At 49.5% G+C, this 16,863-nt stretch overlaps 2 protein-coding genes across 3 annotated transcripts in view; both read right to left on the bottom strand.

The window, feature by feature from the left end:
- Nucleotides 1-2,321: 2,321 nt before the first annotated feature.
- On the bottom strand, nucleotides 2,322-8,997 carry LOC121009570 (transforming protein RhoA-like). The gene is made up of 5 exons (XM_040442786.1): nucleotides 8,891-8,997; nucleotides 7,021-7,178; nucleotides 6,658-6,778; nucleotides 5,561-5,691; nucleotides 2,322-3,450 (listed from the first exon to the last, which is right to left on the bottom strand). The coding sequence occupies exons 2-5, from the start codon at nucleotides 7,174-7,176 to the stop codon at nucleotides 3,277-3,279; spliced, it is 582 nt and encodes a 193-aa protein (XP_040298720.1). The 5' UTR covers nucleotides 7,177-7,178; nucleotides 8,891-8,997; the 3' UTR covers nucleotides 2,322-3,276.
- Nucleotides 8,998-12,904: 3,907 nt separating this feature from the next.
- The window catches only part of UBA1 (ubiquitin like modifier activating enzyme 1), a 33,509-nt gene continuing 29,550 nt past the window's right edge, over nucleotides 12,905-16,863 (bottom strand). For both annotated transcript variants that reach the window (XM_040442784.1, XM_040442785.1), the window contains exons 22-26: nucleotides 16,155-16,247; nucleotides 15,642-15,833; nucleotides 15,458-15,559; nucleotides 15,188-15,288; nucleotides 12,905-13,806 (exon numbers count right to left, since the gene is read on the bottom strand). In XM_040442784.1, the coding sequence (XP_040298718.1) occupies nucleotides 13,671-13,806; nucleotides 15,188-15,288; nucleotides 15,458-15,559; nucleotides 15,642-15,833; nucleotides 16,155-16,247 (624 nt within the window). In that variant the 3' untranslated portion in view covers nucleotides 12,905-13,670. The remainder of the gene's footprint in view (nucleotides 13,807-15,187; nucleotides 15,289-15,457; nucleotides 15,560-15,641; nucleotides 15,834-16,154; nucleotides 16,248-16,863) is intronic.

Below are 16,863 nucleotides of genomic sequence, written 5' to 3'. Positions count from 1 at the left end.
GGCTGGATCTTAATTGCCACCTGCTCTCTACGGACGACATCCGTCGCCAAGATGACTTTGCCGAACCCACCCTCTCCGAGTATGTGATGGTAGCAAAACTTATCCGCACTTAAAGAGGTGCAAACTCTCTGGAGGCCGGAGCAGGACTGGCTGATGTCTAGCACAGGTTCCTCACTTTTGATTTTTTTCTTACCCTGCCTGGGTTCTCCGGTTTTGCTACCGTCAAGTTGCTCGCTTGATCTTTTCCTCTTCGGCGGTGATGGACTGGACGGCGTTTTTCCATCTGGTGGTTTTTTTTCAGTCCCGATCCTGGGTCTCTTATGTGGAACTTGTTCTGAAACTTTCTCCTCCTCATTTTCGGCCGCGGCCTCCTCTTTCTTCATCCCTCTACGTCTTTTCCTGGAGCTCATTGTCAACGAGTCCAAAAGACGTTAAAAAATTAAGTAAATTTACATCCAAACTTGCAAGTAACACAGAAGTGTCGCGCCAGTTTGAAGTGTCTGGAAAGTCTGAGCTTCAGGAGTCTCGGAACTGTAAAAAGGAACTCTATGATGTCATTGGTGATTGTGATGTCATGGTCTCCAGGAGGTTGCCAAGTACTGGTTTGTGATGTCATCAGATTTGCATATTCAGTGGATGAAGGAGGGCACTTGATTGTGATGTCATGGGATTTGCATATTCAGTGGACAGAGGTCAGACGTGGATTGTGATGTCATGAACTCCATCTTGAAGGGAAGGGGAATGTACAAAGTCTGTGCGGATGAGGCAAACCAAGGCCCATCACTAACATATCTGATCTTATTACACTGGTTTCCAATGGGGGCCCCATATAGTAACCACATGCCGGCTCACAAGACCCCGACCCCCTGAACTGAACAAAGATCACCAGTAGGTTCTATGACCATCTAGGTTCAGTTCAGTAGAGCGGTGCCACCATAATGCCGATGTCTGAATCCAGTCTAACGTTACCCCTGCAGTCATATCACTACAGAGATCAGGCATTGTATGTAATCACGTATATGGGGAAGTTACATGACACTGTACCAGGCGGCCAGGATGTGGTTACCATGAGGTCTGCGGAAGATGTGAAGGTTTATGCAGAAATCCATGGCCGAAATATAAAAACCAGCAATTTCTACTAAATGTGTACGGTCATAAAGCTGGCTTTTGGGACTTGCTCTTACTTGCCACCTTCACGGACATTGCCAGGATATCTGCCGGTCTAGGATTCCCTGAGCACATCACATGGCGGCGCTGAACGGTTGCTTTGGGCAACTGCTCCACTTTACCTTATGTTCCTATACATACAAATGATTTGTGTGCCATGCATTTTCTTCCATGTAAAGGGTGGTCTGCAAGAGGTGCCAACCCGAGGGGTCTCATCCTGCAAAACTGATGGCTGATTATAGGGGTTCACTGGCTCCACGGTACGCAGATGTGGAAATGATCCAATCATGGACCTTATGGACATACCACAGGTACAGAACTCAAGGTGATTGCTTAGAACCCATGCACTTGGCAGACTTCACCTGTCTTAAAGAGAAAGTGCACTTTTAATAGGGCGATAGTCCTCAATCAGAAGACCAGGTGGTCTGCGTCTATAATATATGGTTAGGGGCTTGCAGCAAAGCTCTGAGTACAGCACGCAGACCCTTACTAGAGAAAGGGAGGGTCCCCCTACCAATACATACCAGAAGACAGAAAACAACACATATACCCATTAAAGGGGTTGTCCAGATTTAGAAAAAATACATTGCTGCTTTCTTCCAGAAACATCAACGTACCTGTCCACAGGTTGTGCCTGGTGCTGCAGCTCAGTCCTATTCACGTCAATGGAGCTGAGCTGCAATACCAAACCCAACCTAGGACCAGGGGTGGCGGTGTTTCGACAAGAAAGTAGCTTTTCCCCCCTCCAAATTCTGGACTACCTCTCTGATCCATCTCCTCTGCATGTGTCACCTTGTTTAATACATGTGAAAGTATTCAGGAACACAACTTTCTGTGGTGCCTCGCACCTCTTCTTCCTGGACCATAGGGGTTGTCTGGGCTACACCAGGATAGGTCCCCAGTATCAGACCGATGGGGTCCGCCACCTTATCATCTGTTTCGGGCAGCCGTGGCGCTGGAAACTTTACGGTGTACGCAGATCCATACATGGTGTAGTGGCCGTGCTGGGGAACTGCAAGTGAATGGGAGCCGCGGTGCAGTATGCCGGGGCGTGCTACCCGAGGATAGCGCATCAATATCTGTAGCCCAGACAGACCCCTTAACCCTTCTTTCGTTTGCCTGCCCGCCATAATCAGTAAATCCCAGAGGCGAGGTACTAAACATGACTACACAGCTTTATTGTGAAATTCTGCTTGCTGAGAAAGGGTGGATTCAGTAAATCTTTATGAAAACATATCAACATTAAAAGAGGAATAAAATTAGACATCTTTAAAACGCACAAAAACAAAAAAAAAATAATAAGCGATGGCTAGGCCCACACATCGGGGAGAGGTGATATGGCACAGAGACGCTGCGGGCTCCGCACTTCTGCAAAACCACTTCCTTTTTCTGTTTCTTAACCCAATCCTGACATCGGAAGCACAGGGGCTCGGCCAGCTGAACGGTGCCCTCTGTAAGGCAGTGAGGAGCTTCCCAGAGCTCTTGAGGTGTTGTGGAACTACAGATCCCAGCAGGGCTTGCAGTAGCACAAAAGCTGAAGAGTAAGTTGCCCGTCTCTGCTTTCGATGAGTCGGCCCAGCTCGCTCACGTACAAACATCTGAAACATATATATATTTGTATATATATAGAAAGGGAAGATCAGTTTTTTTTGTGAAGCAGAATAAAAATCCCCCAAAATTCTGCTACCGCGGACCCCGAAAACCAGCAGAGGGGGTCAAGGAAAAACATGGCACTGGCACGTCGCCCCAGAACTTGCAAAAGATGTCCCCAACTCCTTAAAAAAAAAAAAAAAGTCCTAAAAAGTATGGCACCTGAGCTCGACAACGTGGTCCCCGTAGGTGGAACCTGCAGAGCATGGCACCGACCACGTCTCATGGTGCGGGAAGGGGCGGCAGATGTTGGCGTCGCCTCCCCTCGCTGACCTCTTGGAAGGTCCTTTGCAGTAAGGCAAGTGTGGTTGACATAGAAGGAGTGGTACACCGCTTCATCACTGGCCCCCTCGTCAGCCCAAGGTACAGACCAGGGCTGGATGGGCAGAGAGCGGAGAGCGGGCGTGAAGAAGGGGGCGATGGGGGGAGGTGGTCTTTCTTTTGCAGTTTGGCCGCACTTTACAGGAGATTGCACGTGGTCTTCTTGCGACCTCTCTTGGCTTGTAAGGCAGCTCTTGTCGCCATCTCAAACACTTCCCGCACACCGTCCTTTGTTTTAGCAGAGCATTCCAGGTAGCCAAAGGCACTGATCCTATTTGCCATATCCCTGCCTTCTTCTGGCTTCACCGGCTCCTGTACAGAGAAACAAGGTCAGCAACGTGCATAGTTCTAGAGGATCCACCCTTCTCCCATGTCCCAGCACCGACCATTCCCCGGCAGCCCCCCTGAGGCTAGCATCGGAGCATCTGATGCGCTCCCTTGCCCTGCGCTAGATCGCGCAGGGCAAGGGCTCTTGTTTGCAATCACACACTGCCAGGTGGAAGCTTCCGCCCGGCAGTGTGTTCGGTGACATCACCGGCTGTGATGGGCGTGATTTAGCGCTGCCCTAGCCGTTTTACTGGCTAGGGCAGCGCGCTAAAGCCCGCCTATCAGTGCCGGTGACATCACCGGGCTTCCTGGCAGCTCCGCTACGTCACTGGATCTCCAAAAAAATGCCTTTGCCCTGTGCGATTTAGTGCAGGGCAAAGGAGAGCATCAGAGAATGAACTGCTCCGATGCTCAAGTCAGGGGGCTGCCTGGGTGAAAATGGCTCAGCTCTGAACCCAGAGAACCCCTTTAAAGAGAACTTGTCACTCTGCCTGAACCATGGGCAGCATGAAATCCCGACAGCCTCCCTTGTTACCAGCAGCCATGTTGTACTGCGGCGTTTTTCAGGGAAAAGAGCTGGGAACAGGGAGACGAGTCAGGGGGGTGGCTCCCCACCCAGTATGATTGACAGGTCTCACTCTGACCTACGAAAAGACAGACCTGTCAATCTAACTGAGCTAGGCCCTGAAGTCGCCGCGTTAGTAATGGGGAGTCGGTGGTTCGGACAGCTTGAAGCTCCTGACCGCTTCCCCTTAAAGGGGAACTCAGCAGACCTTCAAATTCCCTACAGAATAAACTCTGCAACAGACCTCACCATCAGAAGTGACCATGCTGGACCTTTCTGCTGCAGAGGATCAGCATGGGCTCCTTATGTCCTACATGACAACCTAATACTCTGGACTCCAGTGCTACTTCTCTTAAAGGGCACCGCTTCCACTACTGACCACAGCGACGTCAATCTTGGCGCCAGCTCTCCCATAGCAAACTGGAAATGATGCAGATATTTCTACAGGCATCCAACCATGTAGTCAGTACTTTGTCTGCATAGGAGGGGACCCCAAACCGCTTACAGCAGGCATGCTCAACCTGCGGCCCTCCAGCTGTTGTCGTTTTACCAAAGCTGGAGGGCCGCAGGTTGAGCATCCCTGGCTTATAGCAAGGTGAGAAATGCATTAGTGCCCTAGTGTAGCCCCCTTAAAGGGGTTGTCTAGGCTAGGAGCAGGCAACCCCTATGACCCTAATATGTGTGGTCCATTTACAAAAAAATCCACTCACCCGTCTGCAGTCCCACGCTGGTGCGCCAAGGAAGTGGCTTGGTTCAGTGACCGCTGCAGTCAATCACAGGCCTCAGCAGTCACTGCTACGTTACAGAGGTTCAAGCAGATGTGACCCCTGAAGCCCTGAACCAAGCCACTTCCTGTACCTGCGGGGACCAGAAGCAGCGGCAAGGGGATGGGGGGGGGGGGGGGGGGGATTTTGCGAAGGGCCGGCAAGTATGGGCCACACGTTAGAACAATAGGGGTTATTGGCTCCTAGGCTGGACAACCAAGTGCCCGACCTCCATAGGCTGCACTAGGTGAGAGGCAGACACACAGGACAGCACTTGTGTGCCACAGGATTCTGCAGGACTTTTTCTTAGATCTCTGTGCTGTTCCTCTGTTATTCCTCCTGGAACTGTATAACTGGGTGTGTGTCCATATACGATCTGACAATGTATAGGGTAAACACCCAGTTGGCAATTTGTGCAAAGATCTCCCGGAGGAATAACAGAGGAACAGCACAAGGCAGAAAAAAAAGATGCTCCAGAAATGTCATTACATGGGGGATGCAAGTAGTCACTAAAACAGACGTGTTAAGAGAGGGGACGGGTCCTCTTTAAAGGGCTTCTCCAGGTTTCCAGTGTCTAGAAGAGACTGAAAAGCCCTCCCCCTGCAGATGCCCCCGGTGACTACCTCCCATTCTCAGTACAATCAGATTTATTTATCAGAGCACAGACATCCCCTTTAATGTACTGAAAGGCTTTCCTTTAGACCCGACTACACATCCTGCTCTTCCTCCCACTACGACCCCTCCGTGCCGCCGGCGCCGCTCCCACCTGCTTCATCTTGGCCAGCTCACGCCGGGTGTGCTCGTCATTCCTCAGATCCTTCTTGTTTCCTACCAATATTATGGGCACGTTGGGGCAGAAATGCTTCACCTCCGGAGTCCACTTCTCAGGGATGTTCTCTGGAAACAAAGTGTCATTATTTCTTTAGTACAGAAACTCAAGATCCCAAATGACCTCTGTCTATAGGTGCGAAGGGGGCACAACCAAACATCGTACAAGATTCAGCATACATGACACCGGCTGACCTGTTACATGTGCGCTTGGCAGCTGAAGGCATCTGTGTCGGTCCCGTGTTCCTATGTGCCCGCATTGATTGGAATTTTTTTTTTTTAATGCAAATGAGCCTCTAGGAGCAACGGGGGCGTTACCATTACACCTAGAGGCTCTTCTCTCTCTGCAACTGCCACGCCCTCTGCACTTTAGAAGTCAGGGCCAGGCAGTGTAAATGTGATCACCATCAGCCCTGTCAATAAAACTGCAGTGGCAGAGAGAGCAGAGCCTCTAGGTGTAACGGCCACGCCCCCATTGCTCCTAGAGGCTCATTTGCATTTTTTCTCATCAATGCGGGCACATAGGAACACGGGGCCAACACAGACGTCTTCAGCTGCCAAGTGCACATGTAACAGGTCAGTCAGCGTCACAGACCACAGCAGTAAAGCAGCACTCCGGCCCCTTCAATCTCAGAATCGGAAGAGGTCCGTCCCCACCGATGGCCTTTATTTCATATGATGGGACCACCCCTTTAATGTATGGCAAATTTACAGTCTGCAAAATACTGATACTGTGCGTGTTGCATCTGCACTTTTTGCGGATCCATTGATTTCAAAGGGTCCGTATATTTTGCAGCCCAGCATAGGACATGTTGTATCTTTTTGCGGAAAAGACATATGGATGCGGAAAGCACAGAGATGATCCGCGTGCTTTCCGCCTCCGTACGTCTGTTCCGCAAAAAAAGCAGAACATCTGCAAAAAATGCAGACCACGGATCCACTGAAATCAATTGGTCCGCAAAAAAAACAAAAATAAATGCAGGCGGCACACGGACCGCAAAATGGATATGGTCGTGTGCATGAGGCCTTACTCACCCAAACTGTCAGGGCTGTCAATGGAGAAACACATGAGGATGACATCAGTATCCGGATAGGACAGGGGTCTGAGACGATCGTAGTCCTCCTGGCCAGCGGTATCCCACAGAGCCAGCTCCACCTGCAAAAAAATAAAACATCAGATGACCACAGTTCTTAAATACATATTGATAGCATATTGGTGGGGTCTCTACTCCCCACCCATGTGATCTTCTAAAAGGTGCTGGGTCCACTATGTCCTGCAGGAGCGGATCCTGGTACTGAACACGCAGAGAATGGGTGGGTCACCTATAAGGGGGCGAGGTTCCTTTGCATCGCACCCCAGACCCCGCCTGTGATGAAGCCCCCCTCTCTTATTCTCACCTGTTTGGAGTCGACCTCGATGTCAGCCACATAATTCTCAAAGACGGTGGGCACGTAGACCTCCGGGAACTGGTCCTTGCTGAATACGATGAGCAGACAGGTCTTACCGCAGGCGCCATCACCCACAATGACAAGCTTTTTACGTATGGCAGCCATATCTGAGGAGAGAAGGGTAGGACATGTTACAAACAGCATAGACATCCTCCATGTGTCCATACTAATGCTGATCCAAATATACTCCAGAGCTGCACTCACTATTCTGCTGGTGCAGTCACTGTGTACATACATTACTTATCCTGTACTGATCCAGAGTTACATCCTGTATTATACTCCAGAGCTGCACTCACTATTCTGCTGGTGCAGTCACTGTGTACATACATTACATTACTTATCCTGTACTGATCCTGAGTTACATCTTGTATTATACCCCAGAGCTGCACTCACTATTCTGCTGGTGCAGTCACTGTGTACATACATTACTTATCCTGTACTGATCCAGAGTGACATCCTGTATTATACTCTAGAGCTGCACTCACTATTCTGCTGGTGCGGTCACTGTGTACATACATTACTTATCCTGTACTGATCCCGAGTAACATCCAGTATTATACTCCAGAGCTGCACTCACTATTCTGCTGGTGCAGTCACTGTGTATATACATTACTTATCCTGTACTGATCCTGAGTTACAACCTGTATTATACTCCAGAGCTGCGCTCACTATTCTGCTGGTGCAGTCACTGTGTACATACATTACTTATCCTGTACTAATCCTGAGTTACATCCTGTATTATACTCCAGAGCTGCACTCACTATAATGCTGGTGGAGTCACTGTGTACATACATTACAATACTTATCCTGTACTGATCCTTAGTTACATCCTGTATTATACTCCAGAGCTGCACTCACTATTCTGCTGGTGCAGGCACTGTGTACATACATTACTTATCCTGTACTGATCCTGAGTTACATCTTGTATTATACCCCAGAGCTGCACTCACTATTCTGCTGGTGCAGTCACTGTGTACATACATTACATTACTTATCCTGTACTGATCCCGAGTTACATCCTGTATTATACTCCAGAGCTGCACTCACTATTCTGCTGGTGCAGTCACTGTGTACATACATTACTTATCCTGTACTGATCCGGAGTTACATCCTGTATTATACTCCAGAGCTGCACTCACTATTCTGCTGGTGCAGTCACTGTGTACATACATTAGTTATCCTGTACTGACCCTGAATTACATCCTGTATTATACTCCAGAGCTGCACTCACTTTAATTCTCTCAATGTGCACAAATCCCACAAAAGTCAATGACACAGCCTCTGTTCAGATGACATCATATGGTGCACATGACATCATGCATAGGCATGGCTATAAACAATGGAGGACAGCACAAGCACAGTAGACAAGTGTTCAGCCCGAGTTTGGGGATTGCTAGGGCGGAGCTGGGAGTTAAAGGGCAGGTCAATTGTGGACAACCCCTTTAAGCCCTGGGTGATATCAGCAGCGCTCATCTAACATTCCCTAGCACATCAGAATTGTGTATTTCCTACTCCCCTAGCCCCGCCCACACGTCATGACGTCATTCACACCTCACGACGTCAGCATTCCCTTACTTCCTTCTAAACACTGCTCTCTTTCACAATCAGCCCCTGAAGCCGATACAGGACTTCCCCCACACCCTCCCGTGACGTAATGCACCTTTCTGCCGACGTCATCTGACACACACACATATACAGGCGGGAAACACCCTAAAACCCGAATCCGCTTCGAAACAAAGAGCCTTCTACTCCTCAGCGACTGCTCGGTGCCAAACTAGGCCCCCGGTTCAAACTCCGTCCCCGTTAAGAGCCCACTTACCTTCCGCTCTGTCCCGCTGCTTCCACCCGTCCGATCAGCTGTGACGTGTCAAGCATCCGTTCTCTCTGCCAATCAGAACGAGCACCGCCCAAGACTGACAGCTCGGGGAGCCAATAGAGAACAGAAGCGGAGGAACGCCCGAGTGACAGGAAGAGGATGTGATTGACGCCTAAAACCATCCAATCAGAAGCCTGACAGGCCCGCCAGTGCATGGTGACGTACAAGAAGTGCGCTGGTCACATGACCTAAGCGATAAAGTCGCCATTTTTATTTAGGCCAAAAGGAAAAGCAGGCTGTAGATATCCCTTACACACTACCATCACATCATGCAGCTGCGGTTCTGGAACTGTAGACCGGCCATATTCACGACGCGTGCGTGAGCCTCTACTTACACTGAGTTTTATGTAATACGCTCCCAACCATATGAAGGGTTAACCTTTCACCTACTTTCTGGGCAGCATTCACACATCCTCATCACTGCCGTGTATGCGATATTCACCTCATGCACGACTTCTATTCATTGCTGCAAAAGACATCTGTTCTGTACTGTCTGTGGTGCTTCAATATGTCAAAGTGTAGCAACCAGCAGAATAGTGAGTGCAGCTCTGGAGTACAATACAGGATGTAACTCAGGATCGGTACAGGATAAGTAATGTATGTACACAGTGACTGCACCAGCAGAATAGTGAGTGCAGCTCTGGAGTATAATACAGGATGTAACTCGGGATCAGTACAGGATAAGTAATGTATGTACACAGTGACTGCACCAGCAGAATAGTGAGTGCAGCTCTGGAGTATAATACAGGATGTAACTCTCGATCAGTACAGGATAAATAATGTAATGTATGTACACAGTGACTCCACCAGCAGAATAGTGAGGGCAGCTCTGGAGTATAATACAGGATGTAACTCAGGATCAGTACAGGATAAGTAATGTAAGTATACAGTGACTGCACCAGCAGAATAGTGAGTGCAGCTCTGGAGTATAATACAGGATGTAACTCAGGATCAGTACAGGATAAGTAATGTATGTACACAGTGAGTGCACCAGCAGAATAGTGAGTGCAGCTCTGGACTATAATACAGGATGTAACTCAGGATAAGTAATGTATGTACACAGTGACTGCACCAGCAGAATAGTGAGTGCAGCTCTGGAGTAAAGTACAGGACAAGTAATGTATGTACACGGTGACTCCAGAGCTGTACTCACTATTCTGCTGGTGGAGTATAATACAGGATACGGCTACTTTCACACTCGCGTTTTGTGCGGATCAGTCATGGACGGATCCGTTCAGATAATACAACCGTCTGCATCCGTTCAGAACGGATCAGTTTGTATTATCTGTAACATAGCCAAGACTGATCCGTCTTGAACACCATTTAAAGTCAATGGGGGACGGATCCGTTTTCTATTGTGTTAGTGAAAACGGATCCGTCCCCATTGACTTATATTGTGTGCCAGGACGGATCCATTTGGCTCCACTTTTTTAGGCGGACACCAAAAACGCTGCAAGCGGAATTAAGACTAAACGGCGGCAAACTGATACATTCTGAGTGGATAATTTTCCATACAGAATGCATTAGAGCAAAACTGATCCGTTTTGGACCGCGTGTGAGAGCCCTGAACGGATATCCCAAACGGAAACCAAAACGCCAGTGTGAAAGTAGACTAAGGCCTCATTCATGCACACGACAGTATTTTTTCACGTCCGTTGGTCTTCCTTGATTTTTCGAGGATCCACGGACATGAGAAAAAAAGTCGTTTTGGTGTCCGCGCGGAGCCAAACGGATCCATCCTGAATTACAATGCAAGTCAATGGGGACGGATCCGTTTGACGTTGACACAATATGGTGCAATTTCAAACGGATCCGTCCCCCATTGACTTTCAATGTAAAGTCAGGAGTTAATATACCATAGGATCTGAGTTTTCTCCAATCCGATGGTATATTTTAACTTGAAGCGTCCCCATCACCATGGGAACGCCTCTATGTTAGAATATACCATCGGATTTGAGTTACATCGTGAAACTCAGATCCGACAGTATATTCTAACACAGAGGCGTTCCCATGGTGATGGAGACGCTTCAAGTTAGAATATACTGAGAACTGTGTACATGACTGCCCCCTGCTGCCTGGCAGCCCCCAATCTCTTACAGGGGGCTGTGATCCGCACAATTAACCCCTCAGGTGCTGCACCTGAAGGGGTTAATTGTGCATAGCATAGCCCCCTATAAGAGATCAGGGGCTGCCAGGCAGCAGACCCCCTCCCTCCCCAGTTTTAATTTCATTGGTGGCCAGTGCGCCCCCCCCCCCTCCCTCTATTGTATTATTTTCATCGGTGGCACAGTGAGCGCCCCCCCCCGATTGTATTAATATCATTGGTGGCCAGTGTGCGGCCTCCCCCCCCCCCGATCATTGGTGGGAGCGGAGAGTTAGAAGCATCATACTTACCTGCTGCGCTGTCTGTGACCGGCCGGGAGCTCCTCCTACTGGTAAGTGACAGGTCTGTGCGGCGCATTGCTTAATGATCTGTCACTTACCAGTAGGAGGAGCTCCCGGCCGGTCACAGACAGCGCAGCTCGCAGGTAAGTATGATGCTTCTAACTCTCCGCTGCCACCAATGATCGGGGGGGGGGGGGAGGCCGCACACTGGCCACCAATGATGTTAATACAATATAGAGGGGGGGGCGGTGCACACTGGCCACCAATGATAATACAATAGAGGGAGGGAGGGGCGCACACTGTGCCACCAATGAAAATAATACAATATACTGAGGGGGGCCGCACTGGCCACCGATGAAATTAAAACTGGGGAGGGAGGGGGGGTCTGCTGCCTGGCAGCCCCTGATCTCTTATAGGGGGCTATGATATGCACAATTAACCCCTTCAGGTGCAGTACCTGAGGGGTTAATTGTGCGGATCACAGACCCCTGTAAGAGATCGGGGGCTGCCAGGCAGCAGTCATGTACACAGTTCTCAGTATATTCTAACTAGAAGCGTCCCCATCACTATGGGAACGCCTCTGTGTTAGAATATACTGTCGGATTTGAGTTTTCAAGAAGTGAAAACTCAGCTCTGAAAAAGTAACCTACGGCCACGGATCAAGGACATGGATGCCAATCTTGTGTGCATCCGTGTTCTTTCACAGACCCATTGACTTGAATGGGTCCGTGAACCGTTGTCCGTCAAAAAAATATGACAGGTCATATTTTTTTGACGGACCGGAAACACGGATCACAGATGCGGCTGCAAAACGGTGCATTTTCCGATTTTTCCACGGACCCATTGAAAGTCAATGGGTCCGCGAAAAAAAAACTGAAAACGGCCACGAATGCACACAAACGGTCGTGTGCATGAGGCCTAAGTAACATAATGTATGTACACAGTGACTCCACCAGTAGAATAGTGAGTGCAGCTCTGGAGTATAATACAGGATGTAACTCAGGATCAGTACAGGATAAGTAATGTATGTACACAGTGACTGCTCCAGCAGAATAGTGAGTGCAGCTCTGGAGTATAATACAGGATGTAACTCAGGATAAGTAATGTATGTACACAGTGACTGCACCAGCAGAATATGAAGTGCAGCTCTGGAGTATAATACAGGATGTAACTCAGGATCAGTACAGGATAAGTAATGTATGTACACAGTGACTGCTCCAGCAGAATAGTGAGTGCAGCTCTGGAGTATAATACAGGATGTAACTCAGGATCAGTACAGGATAAGTAATGTATGTACACAGTGACTGCTCCAGCAGAATAGTGAGTGCAGCTCTGGAGTATAATACAGGATATAACTCAGGATCAGTACAGGATAAGTAATGTATGTACACAGTGACTGCACCAGCAGGATAGTGAGTGCAGCTCTGGAGTATAATACAGGATGTAACTCAGGATAAGTAATGTATGTACACAGTGACTGCACCAGCAGAATATGAAGTGCAGCTCTGGAGTATGATCTAGGACTGGTAGACGATGTAAGGCGCTGATATATAAAGAAGAGATCGATGTGTCAGAAATTCATTCCTTTCTTATTTTATTTTTTTTCAGATTTCAAACACAGTATAAAGAGACATTTCTACAAGAACAGCAGTACTGTATTTCTCATTACACTAAAGCTCTATCTCACTGCTCTTCAGCCCTCAGGTCACCGGCGTGGTCTGGATGGTGTGGGCAAGGCAAAAAGAAAAGAAAAATTTATGGTATGCTCCCCATGCAGCTGGTCTTACAAGTGAGGGCACAGATGTCTCCAGCTTAATTCCCAACAACCCTCCTTCCAGCAGATGGCGCCACATGCGGCAGGTGCACTAAACGACTAGCGGTACAAATACATGGAGCAGGAAATGTCATCGGTGTCTGGAGCCTCTCGGAAAGAATGGCGGAGGAGACTGGACAGGTTCGGGAGGGGGGAGCTTGGGAGTAAGCACCTCTAAAGGGGTGTTGGAGTGCAGGCGAGAGGACAGGGTGCTGGTTAGTTGGATCTAAGTGTTAAAAATGGTCATGTACAGAAAATGATCACAAACCTCACATGATACCAGACAGGTGATAGGGTTACATTAAGATGAGTCGTGCACCCCCCCTCCCCCCCTTTCTTAGTCATGTTCCCTTCACCACACTGAAGGGTTAATAGCAGTAGAAGAGTCAAACTCCCGAAACTTTTTTTTCTTTTTTAATTCCTCAAAATTCACCCCCCCCCCCCCCCCCAAATCCTGTGCCCATTTCCGATCTGCTCCAGCTATCCCTTCCCCAACGTGCACTGCAGCTGGAGATCTGGTGGCCCTCAACGGATTGTGTAGCGGACATAGGGGACCTCCACATCCCCTCCGTCGTCGTCATTGCAGCAGAGCTCGAACACTAGAGCTTTCACGTGTCTCCCGATCTTCTTCCTGGAAACCTTTGTGACAATTTCGGTCATCCTGCAAGAGAAGAGATACCACAGAGTCACTGGGAGAGTCTGGTGCCAGTCCTCTGCATAACCAGTCACGTACAAGTCAGGAAAGGCTGAGTAATAAGCCCTCACCCCACGGCCCCCAGCCGATTCTCGGGACCCACCGCCCCCCAGCGATCAGCCGATTCTCGGGACCCGCCGCCCCCCAGCGATCAGCCGATTCTCGGGACCCGCCGCCCCCCAGCGATCAGCCGATTCTCGGGACCCGCCGCCCCCCCAGCGATCAGCCGATTCTCGGGACCCGCCGCCCCCCAGCGATCAGCCGATTCTCGGGACCCGCCGCCCCCAGCGATCAGCCGATTCTCGGGACCCGCCGCCCCCAGCGATCAGCCGATTCTCGGGACCCGCTGCCCCCAGCGATCAGCCGATTCTCGGGACCCGCCGCCCCCAGCGATCAGCCGATTCTCGGGACCCGCCGCCCCCAGCGATCAGCCGATTCTCGGGACCCGCCGCCCCCAGCCGATTCTCGGGATCGACTTGCTGAAGCTACCAGCCGCCCCTAGAAGCTGCTGTCAACATGCACTTGAGTTATATGGCACACCCATGGAAGTAAGCAGGTGCCTATGTATAATACGGTTGCACCAAGTCTAATAGGGAGGAATTAGAAGACGACGCACAGGGCATAAGAGTTGGGGTTGCCATGAGCACACTGGCCATTACCCGGCTTTCCCAGAAACCGATAAATTGGGTCCATTTCTTTGCAATCTCATACAAACCCTTCCTCTATGTAACAATTCCGGAGCATCTATTCCTCTAGTCTGTGTTGTGCCATGCCTGCTAGAAGTAATGAATGAATTACTAGCAGTATGGTCCAAATGGGTGTTACCTGTTGGGGAAGGGGGGTGTCCCTGCACAGTCTGACACTGGCAGCACTGATTGGATAACGTCAGACTGTACAGGGACACATCCCCAACTGGTAACACCCATCTAGACCAAAGTACTAGAAATTCACTCCTAACTTCCAACAGAAAATGTATTCAAACACCTGTGCCTCTTAAATTTGGCTCCTCCAACTCCAGTGCACACAATATGGCGGCTTATGAAACCTCTTAAACCCCCCCCCCAAAATCTCTGCGATCAGCTGTACGGGAAGTTAAGTGTTCCCTTCCCCTGAAGCGCCACCACAGGGGAAATGAAACATTACATGGTGCCCAGTGTAACGCACTGACGCTGCGGCGTCCTCCAGAGAGACGGACGCTGTTCGTAATTGCTCTAAGCTCTGGCTAACAGAGGAGCGCGTCCTACAAAGATGTACCAATGAACCCATGTTGTATAAACTCCGACTGCTCTATCTCAGGCCCCCCACCAACTAAAATCATGAAGAAGAAGAAATGGTGGAGGATACTAACGGGAGTTCTAGACGTTCCTTCAGCTTGGCGGCTTGCATGAAGAAGGAGTAGAGCATGGATACTCCCTGCGACAACATTGTGATCTCCAGTTTATGTTCGTCCTGTAAACAATAAAACATACCAGGTTTATACATCACCAGCTAGTTAATCAGTGACAGCTAGTCACCCAAGCAGATGACATGGGCAAACTGATTCATGTCTCCCTCACCGCAGCGCTAGGGGACCTTCTGCGGCACCTCGAAGTGTCACTTCTACTCCAGGGAGGCTTACCTTAAAGTAGTCCAAAAACTGTTTCAGCGTCATCTCCTCACCGTTGTCCTGGATGCCCTTGACTTCGAACCGGTCCCAGAGAGTCCATTCATGATCGTAGTACTGGAAAGAGATCAAACCGGTGCTTAGTGAAGCTCAACGAGAAAGGAAAACGCAGAGTTAATGACGTCGGGCGACAACTCACCTTGTGCTTCGGTGCTGCAATGGGCTCGGAGAAGCCAAAGAAGGGCAGGGCCAAGTTCATGAAGCCATTCTTGAAGGACTCTATCTTCTTGTGTCCTTGAACAATCTTGTAGAGCTCCAAACACACGAGGCCGACCACTGCCGCCGTGGTGGTGGCGATGGCGGGAATGATCTTGCCTGCTATCAGCTTGCTCTGCAAAAGGCAGATGAGGGCTGCAATCAAGGGCAGAACGTAACCCAACGCCTCAGTTCATGCTTTTACTACTAGTCTACAAGCTATGGGGGCCCCCCAATAATGTTACTAGACCAGATGCACCAGAAATCACCGTCATGTCGAATGTGACCACCTCTGATGGTGGATGTTTGGCGCACGCACTTGGAAAGCTCTTGGCATATCCGTCAAACGTATCTGGTTTACCTCCAGTGGATGCCATGCGCGTGCGCTCTCGCTGATATTAGGGAAGGACACTAGACCTATGACTGAAGGGAAGCTCCTTCACACGCGAGCACCTACCTTGTGACGGTCCGCAGGTGGGATGTCATAATTTTCGGCTCGCAAGTTAGAAGCTGCCACAATGAAGTCCATATGAAAGTTTGTGTCATCATCCTATAAAAACAGACAATTATGAAGGAGCCGGTACGAAGAGGGCGGAATGTGACAGCACCGTAAGGCTTCACGCTCACGACCTTATCAGTTTTTGCTGTCCGCAAAACACGAATATCGTCCATGTGCACACTGCATTTATCCTCCTGCGTGTTCTGCCCCATGTTAGAAATGCCAATGTGCGGTTTTTTTTTTTTGCGGGGCTGTGAAACAGGGATACACTGCAAAAAACGTAGACCGGATGCAGACCAAAAATATGGTTGTGTGCATATGGCCTAATCCTAATCATTTGCGGTGTAGGGGGATCGGCCCTTTACCTTGTCCAGAGATATCATTTAAAGGGGTTTTCCTCATCTCAGACAATAAGGGCATATCGCTGGGATAAGCCCCCATTGTCTGATAGGTGCGAGTCCAAGAGGTGAAGGAGGGTTTCGTAAATGCAGCCGGCAAGGGGAAGGAGGGTGCACCGCGTATGCGCAACTGCCCTCCATTCATTTCTATGGGGGCTGCCGAAAATAGCCGAGCACTGGCTTGGCTATTTCCGCTGGCCCCATAGAAGTGAATAGTAGCTGTGGCCGCGCATTTGGAGATTCTGAAACATAGCCGAGCGTGCTGCTTG

This window comes from Bufo bufo, chromosome 8, assembly GCF_905171765.1.
Source record: "Bufo bufo chromosome 8, aBufBuf1.1, whole genome shotgun sequence".
NCBI classification, from domain to species: Eukaryota; Metazoa; Chordata; class Amphibia; order Anura; family Bufonidae; genus Bufo; species Bufo bufo.
This window is presented reverse-complemented; position numbering and strand designations above follow the sequence as displayed.